Genomic DNA, 13,457 nt, shown 5'->3' with positions numbered 1-13,457 from the left:
GGATTGACGGAGGACATCGAAAGGGTGCAAAAAAGGGTAGCTCGTTTTGTATTAGCACGTAATAGGGCAGAGAGTGTGGCAGATATGATTCGCGAGTTGGGATGGAAGTCATTAAAGCAAAGACGTTTTTCGTCGCTGCGAGATCTATTTACGAAATTTCAGTCACCAACTTTCGCTTCCGAATGCGAAAATATTTTGTTGAGCCCAACCTACATAGGTAGGAATGATCATCAAAACAAAATAAGAGAAATCAGAGCTCGAACAGAAAGGTTTAGGTGTTCGTTTTTCCCGCGCGCTGTTCGGGAGTGGAATGGTAGAAAGATAGTATGATTGTGGTTCGATGAACACTATGCCAAGCACTTAAATGTGAACTGCAGAGTAATCATGTAGATAAAGATGTAGATGTAGTCTAATGAGAAAAAAGTGAACTTCACTCATGATAGACGTACCCGGCTCTGAACCCTACATGAGCCGTATAACTCATGGCAACGGAGCCGTGTCACTCGGTGTATGTGATGGGAGTGCTCCAGTGTCAGAAGGTATTTCTGGAGTGACGATAAAATCTTTCCTCGCGCGATGGTGGGAGCCATGCTGGACTCTCTCACAGTGTGGTGATGAAGCCGCCGTATCGAGGGCGGTGTAATCACGGCCGCGGCGGCGCTGGCAGATTTTTAGCTAATAGAATTGAGCGCTGGGTGTGAAATAACTTCACGGCCGGCGCGCCGCCAGCGGTGATCGGCAAAGCCCGTGACGGCCAGGTGGGCAGGGAGCACGGCGCTCGCTCTCCTTTTGGATCGCCTCGGCTCGGTGGCCGCTATTCCCGACACGCGCTCCCCTGTATTCTCGTCGGCTGCTGCCCCGGTGTGGGCGTACAGAGAGTGGCACGTCATACGAGGCGAAAATACCTTACACACACCGAAGTGGGGCCAACGGATGTAGTCACTTCCTAGTACCTTCAGTAGTCTGACTGCCTATCACCACGGTACCACAACCTACAAAAACAATGTACTAAGGCCACACATCGATTCCAGTTTTTATAGTGATGGTCTTGCGCAACCCTGTTGTTGTAGCCAGACAAAACTCCTATCGTGCTCTGAGAAATTTTTAACTACAACAGATGAAATACGCCGATGGAAAAAAATGGCAACCTCAAAAAATAATTAATGTAGAGTAACGAAATTTCGGGGACACATTTGTCTACACTACTGGCCATTAAAATTGCTACACCACGAAGATGACGTGCTACAGACGCGAAATTTAACCGACAGGAAGAAGATGCTGTGATATGCAAATGATTAGCTTTTCAGAGCATTCACACAAGGTTGGCGCCGGTGGTGACACCTACAACGTGCTGACATGAGGAAAGTTTCCAACCGATTTCTCATACACAAACAGCAGTTGACCGGCGTTGTCTGGTGAAACGTTGTTGTGATGCCTCATGTAAGGAGGAGAAAAGCGTACCATCACGTTTCCGACTTCGATAAAGTTCGGATTGTAGCCTATCGTGATTGCGGTTTATCGTATCGCGACATTGACGCTCGCGTTGGTCGAGATCCATTGACTGTTAGCAGAATATGGAATCGGTGGGTTCACGAGGAAAGACACATTGAGCATGTAATTTTAAGCTATGGGCAACCGTCGGCAATTTCTACATTTTGAAAGAAATAATTTGCATTAGCTGTAGAACATTCCTTATTAAAAGTCACTATTAAGAAGTATCTTTATTACCTGAAAATGTGTCTTCTAGTAGTCTGAAACTGGTTGTGGCTTTTAATAAAAATATTCTACTGCCAATGCGGATTATTTCTCTCAAAAGAGACACATTGTTTGCTGCAGGATGGTATGGCAAGGTCTTGTACTGTGAGTTCAGAAATGGTTTTGTATACAGAAAGACAAGTATCTACCCAGACAGTGGAATGACGTGTAGAGCACCAAAGACTGTCAGCACGGCAATCGTTGCGGCGACTCCCCTTGAAGTAGTAGCATCAGAGAGAGGCGTGCCCAGTGGCAACACTGGACACAGGAGTGGTTCCACGTCGTATCTTCAGATATCCAGTTCTGTATACAGCAACACTATGTGCGTCTCCAAGTTCGAAAGCTTGTAGGAGCACGAACTTCGCCAGACTACACGAGCCGAGTACCTGGCGTAATAGCACGGGGTGTCATTGAACACACAACGTAATTACGTCTGAATCGCATGGCCGATAATTTGGGCAGCAGCAGTTAGATTTCTGACGTTTTGATGCCGGCAGTTGTGCTCCATCTTCGAGGAATGTCGCTTTACCTTTCAACAAGATAACGCATGATCACACGATGCCCATGCTGTCCCGACCTACCTCGACGCAGAAAGTCTTCGACTACTGCACTTTCTCCAGATATCTCACACTCTGAAAATATCTGGTCATGTCTTCTTTTTTTGCGTTCTGACTTCCCTAAACATAGCATCATCATCTGCAAACAGCCTTACATACTTTCAGCGCTGTCTACTAGAACATTTACGTATATTCTTTAAACTTTCCATGTCGTAGCAGCGTACAGTTATCATTAATTGTACTTGGTCTCTCCAACAAAACAACTGAATAATTAATTGTACCCATTCAATGTACTTATCTTTATAGCACTAAATCTACTGCGTCATTAGGGACAGTGTACAAATGCTTCTCAAATTAACTGAGACACATGTGCAACACATAATCATACAACAGGTTATTTATTTCTTTCATGAAAGTATTTTAATCAACCTACAGAAATTTCATTCGTGCTGCGTTAAAGATCTTTCCATCCATGCTCTGAAGAGACGACTGATGGTATTAGAAGTGGAAATCGCTTCGTATTCAGCTCGCTCAGTTTGCCGAGTACTTTGAGAATTTAATGACGGTAAAGATTATTCATGAATCCATTGCTAGCACTGTTTGAAGCTTTTTTGAGAAATATGTCTCTTTCGACGGCATTTTGTCCTTGCGAATGTTACACAACCTTTTTGCCACATTTCTGCTGATCGTTTGCGAAACAAGCCTCTCGATGGCAGTGTAATAGAAAGGTAATCTTGCATATTATAAATGCAAGAGTTCATGTGAGTTTGTGTGTGTGTGTGTGTGCGTGTGTGTGTGTGTGTGTGTGTGTGAGTTAGTATGTTTGTTACTACTTCATGCTGAAACGCCTGGTCGTATGTGCACGGAAGTTGAATGGAAATAGTTTATATCCTGCATTAATGCATAGGCTGCATTAAACATAGCTACCGATCAAAGAGTTGGGGATTTGGATGAAATTTTGAACAGAGATAGCTTATGCCCTGAATTACACATAGGTTACCTAATATATAGCGTTCCATTCAGATTGGGGTGATAACGTCCAGAGAGAAGAAGGCAGAAGGAGATGGGCATATATAGGGGAGGAGCGAATGAAAAAATAGAGAGAAGAGGAGATGGACAAAAAGAGGGGAAGGAGGAAATGGACTGAGGAAGAAAGGAGGAGGAGATTGGCAGGGGAGGAGCGAGAAGGAGATGGACAGAGAAAGGAAACAGAAGGAGATAGAGAAAGAAAAGAAGAACTATGAGAGAGGATAGGGGGAGATGAACAGGGAGTGGGGGAGTAGGAGTTGGACAAACAGAGGAGCATGAGAAGGTGGACAGAGAGATATGGGAGGAGGAGATGGAGAGGGAGAGATGGAGGAGATGGGCAAAAAGGGGGTGAGGAGGAGTTGGACAGAGAGAGGAAGAGGAGGAGACAGACTGAGAGAGGGAAAATGAGGAGACTGACAGAGAGTGGGGACGGAGGAGATGGACAGAGAGAGGGTGGAGGATAAGGATAGATAGAGGGGGTGAAGAGGATAGACAGAGGGAGAATGGAGGAGATGAGCTAATAAGAGCCTGGAATAAATACATATCGATTCATGTTTTATAAGCAACTGTTTAATTTGGGTAATGCCGTGGAATGGAGCTACCACGCTAGTTTTCACGTATGAAGTAACAACAATGATAAACCGCTCTGCACTAACTCCTTCAAACTATGTGTAATAAATAGTATGCAGATCAAAATATTGCTTAATTTTTCACTTGCTGTGCAAAGTATTTTTGTGTCCATTCATAATTATGGTATAAAATGTTCAGTCTGTTTTTCCATTACTAAATATTCTACCTTTGATCACTGATTCGGATCTACTATAATATCACTCTAAAAATCGCAGGACTTAAAAGAAACGTGCCACATGCGATCAAGCCGGTGACAGTTGACAGAAACGACCAAAATTCGTCCACAACAGTTTCGTAAAACGATGCACTTTATTTTAACGAGCAGCAATGTGCCATTACCGCAGCTAAACACGTAATCCACTCGTCCATTTCGACGCGAGATAATCATTTTGTGGGTTAGATCGATACAGATACAACGCTAATGAATACCGCTTGTGGCTACAACTAAGTTACAATTACGACCACTACGTCCATATTCAAACAACATATGTTTAACATTCAATTTTTTTTTTCTTCAAACGCTGTCACAGTATTTGCTAATGTGCCCAGAACATCTTACCTCCTGGTCAAGAACAATATCACTTTTACTAAAAAGATATACATTTTTAATTTGCAAATATCTGTAACTAACTCTAACACATGTAATGTGCATGTAAATTTTTAGTAATTGCAGCTCTTGAATGACAAAACTAAACTTTTCAATTTCAGTTGAATTGAAATATAATTAAAATTATTATGTTATATTATCTGTAACAAAACAACAAAATGAATTGGATTTGATTTATGGAAATTAATATTTTTAAGGTTTTGTTCTCTATTCAGTTCACTGTCTTATCTATCAAAACTACAAGCTCCTATCTCGCAGTAACGTTTTTGCATTTGCACCAGTACATTAATAGTATATATTTCGTCATATCATGTAAGTCAAGAATTAACTGAAGATTACGACATTTATGTGGCAAACTCCGTGAAGTTCTTGTGGCTGGTAGTGTACTGCAACGTGAAGGACGCCAGCTGCTAATTAAATACTTGAAGTGACGCCCACCGTCTTCGGCATAACGTCATGGACAGCCAATCACATAAGTTGCATTTCTGCCACTTTCTTAAGCTTCAAGTATTTAATTAGTAGCTGGCGTCCTTTACGTTGCAGTACACCACCAGCCACAAGCAATAGGGTTGCCATGCGCCACCGACTCCGGCAGACATCTGTGGTATACCAGCATTATTTACTGCTTATCAATATAATATTTCGTCCTTTATATGATATAAGGATTCTTGTTCATTATAGGTCTGAAGATAATATTATAATAAGATCGAAACCAGTCACCACATTAAAAAATTTATGCAATCAAGACTGTCTCCAGTTTATTTATAATAATTATAGACCGCTGTTTCCTATAATAAGAACTATGTTATTTAAAAAATTCTTTACAACCTCCGTCTGCAGGGTTAGACTGTCCCTGTGTGTCAGTAAATAAGGCCTGCCTTGTCTCCATTTAGCTGTGGCTGTTTCCTCACGTTTCGACTCCGCAGTCACATCGCCAATAGTTGACTTGGGCAGCTTTAGCAGAGTCCAAATCTCCGTGATCAATTTTTTACTCAGGTGATATCCGACAGCTAGTCCACGTACGAAGTCACCCATGTCTCCTGACCAAAACATTCTGCTGTTACTGCCTCGAGCACCCAAGGCAAAATACCTGTCCTCTGGAATCAGAGGGGCACACTTTTTAGGTTACAACCAGATTACAAATACACTCCTGGAAATTGAAATAAGAACACCGTGAATTCATTGTCCCAGGAAGGGGAAACTTTATTGACACATTCCTGGGGTCAGATACATCACATGATCACACTGACAGAACCACAGGCACATAGACACAGGCAACAGAGCATGCACAATGTCGGCACTAGTACAGTGTATATCCACCTTTCGCAGCAATGCAGGCTGCTATTCTCCCATGGAGACGATCGTAGAGATGCTGGATGTAGTCCTGTGGAACGGCTTGCCATGCCATTTCCGCCTGGCGCCTCAGTTGGACCAGCGTTCGTGCTGGACGTGCAGACCGCGTGAGACGACGCTTCATCCAGTCCCAAACATGCTCAATGGGGGACAGATCCGGAGATCTTGCTGGCCAGGGTAGTTGACTTACACCTTCTAGAGCACGTTGGGTGGCACGGGACACATGCGAACGTGCATTGTCCTGTTGGAACTGCAAGTTCCCTTGCCGGTCTAGGAATGGTAGAACGATGGGTTCGATGACGGTTTTGATGTACCGTGCACTATTCAGTGTCCCCTCGACGATCACCAGTGGTGTACGGCCAGTGTAGGAGATCGCTCCCCACACCAGGATGCCGGGTGTTGGCCCTGTGTGCCTCGGTCGTATGCAGTCCTGATTGTGGCGCTCACCTGCACGGCGCCAAACACGCATACGACCATCATTGGCACCAAGGCAGAAGCGACTCTCATCGCTGAAGACGACACGTCTCCATTCGTCCCTCCATTCGCGCCTGTCGCGACACCACTGGAGGCGGGCTGCACGATGTTGGGGCGTGAGCGGAAGACGGCCTAACGGTGTGCGGGACCGTAGCCCAGCTTCATGGAGACGGTTGCGAATGGTCCTCGCCGATACCCCAGGAGCAACAGTGTCCCTAATTTGCTGGGAAGTGGCGGTGCGGTCCCCTACGGCACTGCGTAGGATCCTACGGTCGTGGCGTGCATCCGTGCGTCGCTGCGGTCCGGTCCCAGGTCGACGGGCACGTGCACCTTCCGCCGACCACTGACGACAACATCGATGTACTGTGGAGACCTCATGCGCCACGTGTTGAGCAATTCGGCGGTACGTCCATCCGGCCTCCCACATGCCCACTATACGCCCTCGCTCAAAGTCCGTCAACTGCACATACGGTTCACGTCCACGCTGTCGCGGCATGCTACCAGTGTTAAAGACTGCGATGGAGCTCCGTATGCCACGGCAAACTGGCTGACACTGACGGCGGCGGTGCACAAATGCTGCGCAGCTAGCGCCATTCGACGGCCAACACCGCGGTTCCTGGTGTGTCCGCTGTGCCGTGCGTGTGATCATTGCTTGTACAGCCCTCTCGCAGTGTCCGGAGCAAGTATGGTGGGTCTGACACACCGGTGTCAATGTGTTCTTTTTTCCATTTCCAGGAGTGTAGATGGTCTTGAAAGAATTTACAACAAAACAGGACCAGAATGTGTGTAACAGTTTCCAGAGAAGTAGCATTAACTTGTTTCATCAGAACAATGGGGGCTGAAAAACAAGACTGATGAGCTTCTTGTGCGTCTAGAAGACGTGAAGAGTACGGATGTGACAAATGTTCTATGGGTGTCTCAACACCATGTAAATCACAGGGATAGAAAAGTATCGGTGATTATAGGATTGGCATCATTTTCAAGTAGAGTTAACAGAAAAAGGAGTTGTAACATATATAAAAGTTGGGAACGAAGTCAAAAATACTGAAATAAATCGCTTTTGTACAGATCAGAACCTAGAAGCATGTACATCTGAGATGTTATTGTAGAATATTTCTCTCATAATTACAACAGTCTACAGGAGCCCTCTAGCGAAATTTCAGCTATTTATAGGCAATCTAGATTATTTATTGAGCTACCTGTCAGACAATAAAAAACAGTACTTTATAGAGGTTTTACAGTAGATTCCATAAAAGATACGGACCGTAAAAATGGATTGGAATGATTATTTTGGTTTTTCAATGAACCTTCTAGAGTTAATTTTCCAACTCGTGTCTGACCAGATGGTAGAACCTTGATTGATAACACTTTTGTAGACAGTGCTCAGACTGGAACAATTAATGCATATCCATTTGTTAGCGGACTATCTGATCATCATACACAGTTAATGTAAATAAACAATACAGCACCTTGTTGATACAAAGCAGTGACGCTTATTAATGAAAACAGGATACAGTGTTTTAAGAGTTAGTTAAGAGATGTGGAATATGATGTAGGAAGAAATTATAACGTCAATTCTTTCTATCGCACATTTAATATGAGTCAATATTTGAAAATAGTTTTCCTAAAAACTATTCCTGAATATCAAAAAAAAAAGAAATGCCCTGGATGAATAAGCGAATCAAGATCTCATGTAAGAGGAAGGGGAATTTATACAGAGGCTAGAATAAGTCAAAATTTGATGTTACTTACTGATTACAAAAAATCAAAAAACATTGTAATAATTTAAGGAAAGTCATTAAAATGTCCATAAGTGCGCATGTGGGGAGAGGAGTTAATAGTTTAGGTAATAAGATTGCAACTATACGGTATACTGGCAAACGGAAGATAGGACAGCCAGTCAGGTTACAAAAAACTACAACAATTAAACTAATTTACAATGTTATGATTGATAACTCACAAACTGCAAGTACTTTTCACAATCAGTTTCCAAATATAGCAACAAAAATAGGGTTAAATCGTTCAACTGAAGAAACAAGAGAAAGAAATTCTAATATGGTGTTGATGGAATTTCAAGGAGAGTTCTAAAAAGTTTTTCTGACTTAACAAGTAATGTCATTAGTGATGCATGTAGTGCATCACTGGCACAGGGAATTTTTCCAAACGGACTGTTGTGGCAGCGGTAAGTTAAAATATAGCCGAAAGGAGTCTGTCAGATATAAAATTTCACCTCCGTATTAAATTAAAACACACACAACATGGCTATTTTCATATGGTCCTCACCAGTGTACAGCCAGTGCATCAGGGCCACATGCACAACGCTTACGCTAGTAAAATCTTCTGCCCAGACAGAACACGCGTCGAAGTACCGATCGCCCGTTAAGCACGGTAAGATTCCTGAAAATCAATAAATCAATTAACAAAAATTCTGTGGCTGTAATGCATTCAGAATGTGTCTTCAGTATTAACGAATAAACAAAGTAATGGGAGGTTCAAAATGTATCAGAAAAATGGAGATTTCGTTACCTCCAGTTTGCAGCGCAGCTCTTGAGGAGTGGATCCCCCCTTCTCACAGCGACACAGAATTCTAAGGGCCCGGGTTCGAGTCCCGGCTGGGTCGGAGATTTTCAGTGACTGGGTGACTGGGTGTTGTGTTGTCCTAATCATCATCATTTCATCCCCATCGATAAGCAAGTCGCCCAAGTGGCGTCAAATCGAAAGACTTGCACCCGGCGAACGGTCTATCCAACGGGAGGCCCTCGTCACACAGCGGCCGGCCGGTGTGGCCGTGCGGTTAAAGGCGCTTCAGTCTGGAACCGCGTGACCGCTACGGTCGCAGGTTCGAATCCTGCCTCGGGCATGGGTGTGTGTGATGTCCTTAGGTTAGTTAGGTTTAATTAGTTCTAAGTTCTAGGCGACTGATGACCTCAGAAGTTAAGTCGCATAGTGCTCAGAGCCATTTGAACCAACCATCACACAGCGACACAGGTCTCCATTCACAGGAAAGCTGTACCTGCGTTATCCTGCCTCCGGAAGACCTCGTTACTTACTATCTGACCAATCTAACAACCTCGTGAGCGCTTCTGGTATCCAGTTTCCTGCTTTAGGTAGATCTATACTGATGCGACGTTTTGCTTCAGCAGTTACTTCAATTACTGAACACTGATAAAGTACTAGAAGAGTAGTGGAAGCTAGCGTGGTTAATGTTTCTTGTTGTTAATACAGAAAACACAGGCAACTGTCAGCTTGTTCATTTTTTTGCTGTCGATTTTGCTGCTAATTTTGGATGTTTCGAGCAAGTTTTTGTGGTACATGTCCTGGTGGAAACTTATCTGATTTGCATTAAATGTATCGGACAACAATCAGCTGTAACTGGAATGAAGAGAATGAAAATTTGTGCCGGATTGGGATTGGGACTCAAACCCGGATTTCCCGCTTATTGCGAGCGATCCCCTTGCCGCTAGACTATCCAAGCATGCCTCACAGTCAGACCCAAACTTCCAAGAATAGTCTTACGAGTACTTCCGTCTTTTAGTTTTATTTTTCTTCGATTTTTACCGTTCAAGTAGAGGTACTTTCCTTGAAGGATAGGCCTTGTGTTCTCATTTTGTTTAGCATTTACTGTGTGTATTTTTTGCCTACCTTTTCGTTACAAAACTACTAAACCGGAAAAAAGCTTTCTTCGTGAGGTAAAAAGAAAACTGAGCGTGCAGATGTCTGGGAGAAGTTGCGTCCATTTTTACGCCACAGTGCAATGTACTATTCCAGTTTACTCTGAAGGACGCACATTTTCGCAGATTAATCCCCACAGTGCAGGCTCTCCCATAGCTGCTCCGAGGTGAGTGGGGTAATCAACGAGAAAGCAAAGTGCTGCAGACGGGCCCTCAAGTTCTTGGCAGCTTTGGAACTGGGGCGGAGCCCAAGATGCCCGCCACTCACGCGTCCCTGCCCCACGAGGCCACCAGAGTTACAGGCCCGGGAGCCGGGTTTCATATTTTACGCGCAGCACAGTCACCCTGTAGGGACGCTGGCGCTGGCGACGCATGTGAAACTTCATTGTAGATGACCACCAGCTGTTTATTTTTATGCTCAATGCTACAGGTTTCGGTCAGTAGATGATTATCAACCCGAAGCTATGTTTTTATCCAAACATCGAAGTTGTTCACTTCAAATGTTGCAGCGATCAGCTGGTTACTCTTTGCTTCGGCTTGATAACGGTCTACTGATCGAAACCGGTAGCACTGAGCATAAAAATAAACAGCTGACTGCCATCTGCACTGAAGTTCTTCAGTTACCTGACAGCCCCATCTCATCACCAATCTAGCTAACGACGCTGTTTGTGTGTTCGCAGTCTTCGCTTTCGGCCGGAGCTACGGTGTCCTCTTCCTGGCTCGCGCTCTGCAAGGCATCGGGTCTTCCTGTTCCAGTGTTTCTGGTAAGTTCCGCCTTGCAGGCTTCATTAACCTAGCAATACACTAATGTGGATGAATACAAGAGGTTTCATAGTCTAGGGGTGACAGATTACGCCATGGGCAACAACTTTCCTTAGAGACAAAATGTTCGCTGACGCTTCAAGTCCTTTAGTTTTCGCCGGCTCTGGGACAGAGTGATTGCGGTTTTTCGCGGATGATGCTGTAGTATACAGAGAAGTTGCAGCGTTAGAAAATTGCAGCGAAATGCAGGAAGATCTACAGCGTATAGGCACTTGGTGCAGGGAGTGGCAACTGACCCTTAACATAGACAAATGTAATGTATTGCGAATACATAGAAAGAAGGATCCTTCATTGTATGATTATATGATAGCGGAACAAACACTGGTAGCAGTTACTTCTGTAAAATATCTGGGAGTATGCGTGCGGAACGATTTGAAGTGGAATGATCATATAAAATTAATTGTTGGTAAGGCGGGTACCAGGTAGCGATTCATTGGGAGAGTCCTTAGAAAATGTAGTCCATCAACAAAGGAGGTGGCTTACAAAACACTCGCTCGACCTATACTTGAGTATTGCTCATCAGTGTGGGATCCGTACCAGGTCGGGTTGACGGAGGAGATAGAGAAGATCCAAAGAAGAGCGGCGCGTTTCGTCACAGGGTTGTCTGGTAAGCTTGATAGCGTTACGGAGATGTTTAGCAAACTCAAGTGGCAGACTCTGCAGGAGAGGCGCTCTGCAACTTCCCGCGAACCATACGCGACTGGAACACGAAAGGGAGGTAATGACAGTGGCACGTAAAGTGCCCTCCGCCACACACCGTTGGGTGGCTTGCGGATTATAAATGTCGATGTAGATGTAGAACTAGTGGGACCTACTAACCATGTGTGCTACATACTACCTACCCCAGTAAATTAATTCAGTGGGTGTCAACATTAAAACCTAAAGAATGAACGCCTATGAACGGCTCTATGGGGGGAAAGATTTTTTAGATGCGAATCAGGAAATTCAATTCTGCTTTCCCTACCCCACTTCCACATATAGCAAATCAAATGGAAGTATTATAGCAACACACGAGGTTAACACACGCTGGAGAGTGCCTGCACCAGTGGTTCCCAGTCTGGCGTAATTACCCCCTGGGAGGGGGGGGGGGGAGGGGGGTTAAAATGAATCCTCTGAGGTGCAAGGACATAAGGGTTCGACAGTGTACCGTTCATGAAACTAAACTCTTTTTAAAAGTCCATTGCCGTTATCACTATTCCATATGATTGTAATATATATTGCTTAAGTTACCAATAACTACTTTTTTTTCAAATTTAGCGTTAACACGTGACGCAATGTGACGGTGATATAGTTGCAAAACTACCGTAGGCTACCACAAGTAAGCGGAGACTATAGCTTTGGTCAGTTAAGATCGTAAGCATGTTACATGTACGTTAGGCGTGTTGCATACTAGCGGGAGTTATTTCGCCGGCTGATGTGGGCGAGCGGTTCTAGGCGCTTTAGTCTGGAACCGCGCGACCGCTACGGTCGCAGTTTCGAATCCTGCCTCGGGCATGGATGTGTGCGATGTTCTTAGGTTGGTTAGGTTTAAGTAGTTCTAGGGGACTGATGACCTTAGATGTTAAATCCCATAGTGCTCAGAGCCATTTGAACCATTTTTTACCTCATTTCGATAGCTTTGTTTACATATGAGATCAGTGTCGTATTAGATTCCCTACAAACCGGAAGCAGTGAACGATCTAGAAAGTGAGAAAGGATATATAAAGGGCCGCATAACCCACGGAACTTTTTTGTTCTGTATTGTTATCCTCCTGTTTCTTAAAAATAAACGGTATTTATTGAAAAACTCAAATTGACGATGCTTAGTTCAGGTTTTATTCGAAAATTGCTGACCTGTAACTTGAAGCAGAGGGATGAAGTACTAAAAGTAAAAATAATACACATTCGTCGTAAGTGCTAGAAAACAGTTTCCTCAACAAAAAGTAAAACTTAAAAAAAATCCCGATGCAAAAACATATCAATCATCTGTTCAATACTTCATCGAGCGTACATAAAACATGCTTCGGTTATTCATAAACAGCTTTCGCACATATCAGTAATAACAGGGAACTCTTGCCTTTGATCATGATTAAGAACATTCTACTGAATACAAAAAGCAACAACAATAATACGTATTTTGTTATGCTATATGCTGTGCATGTAAATTGTACTTGCATCAAAAGTAATTGCTTTGATTACTAAATGCACAGACCTTATGTGATCAACTAATGTATAATACTTATAAAATGCAATTTACGGGGGTTGGAACTTAAATAGTGGCAACACTGTTGTGGAGACACTATGCAATGGAATACACTACTGCCGCTGATAGCACACGTTATTGACATACCTACCTTACCTCCAGTAAAATGGACTCGCCCGTCCCACGTCACCGGCGTGCGCACAGTAGAGGGAAAAATAGTTACTTGTGAGCGAGCGGTCTAACCTAACGGTATCACTATGTTTTTGAAACAGGAACAACGGAGTTGTATCAAGATTGAATGTGCCAGAGGTCATACAGCACGACAGTGTCATCAAGGTCTTCGAGAGGCGTGCGGGGAATCAGCATTGCCGTACAGA

The 13,457-nt window shown here is 43.9% G+C and overlaps 1 protein-coding gene across 1 annotated transcript in view; it reads left to right on the top strand.

Annotated features, from left to right (window-relative positions):
* LOC124793741 (synaptic vesicular amine transporter) overlaps positions 1–13,457 on the top strand; it is a 781,226-nt gene that overhangs the window by 699,296 nt on the left and 68,473 nt on the right. Inside the window, exon 6 of the mRNA XM_047258044.1 lies at positions 10,757–10,840. Within this exon, the coding sequence (XP_047114000.1) occupies positions 10,757–10,840 (84 nt within the window). The remainder of the gene's footprint in view (positions 1–10,756; positions 10,841–13,457) is intronic.

This window comes from Schistocerca piceifrons, chromosome 1, assembly GCF_021461385.2.
Source record: "Schistocerca piceifrons isolate TAMUIC-IGC-003096 chromosome 1, iqSchPice1.1, whole genome shotgun sequence".
Taxonomy (NCBI): domain Eukaryota; kingdom Metazoa; phylum Arthropoda; class Insecta; order Orthoptera; family Acrididae; genus Schistocerca; species Schistocerca piceifrons.
Note: the sequence above shows the minus strand (reverse complement) of the source record. Positions and strands in the feature narration are given on the sequence as shown.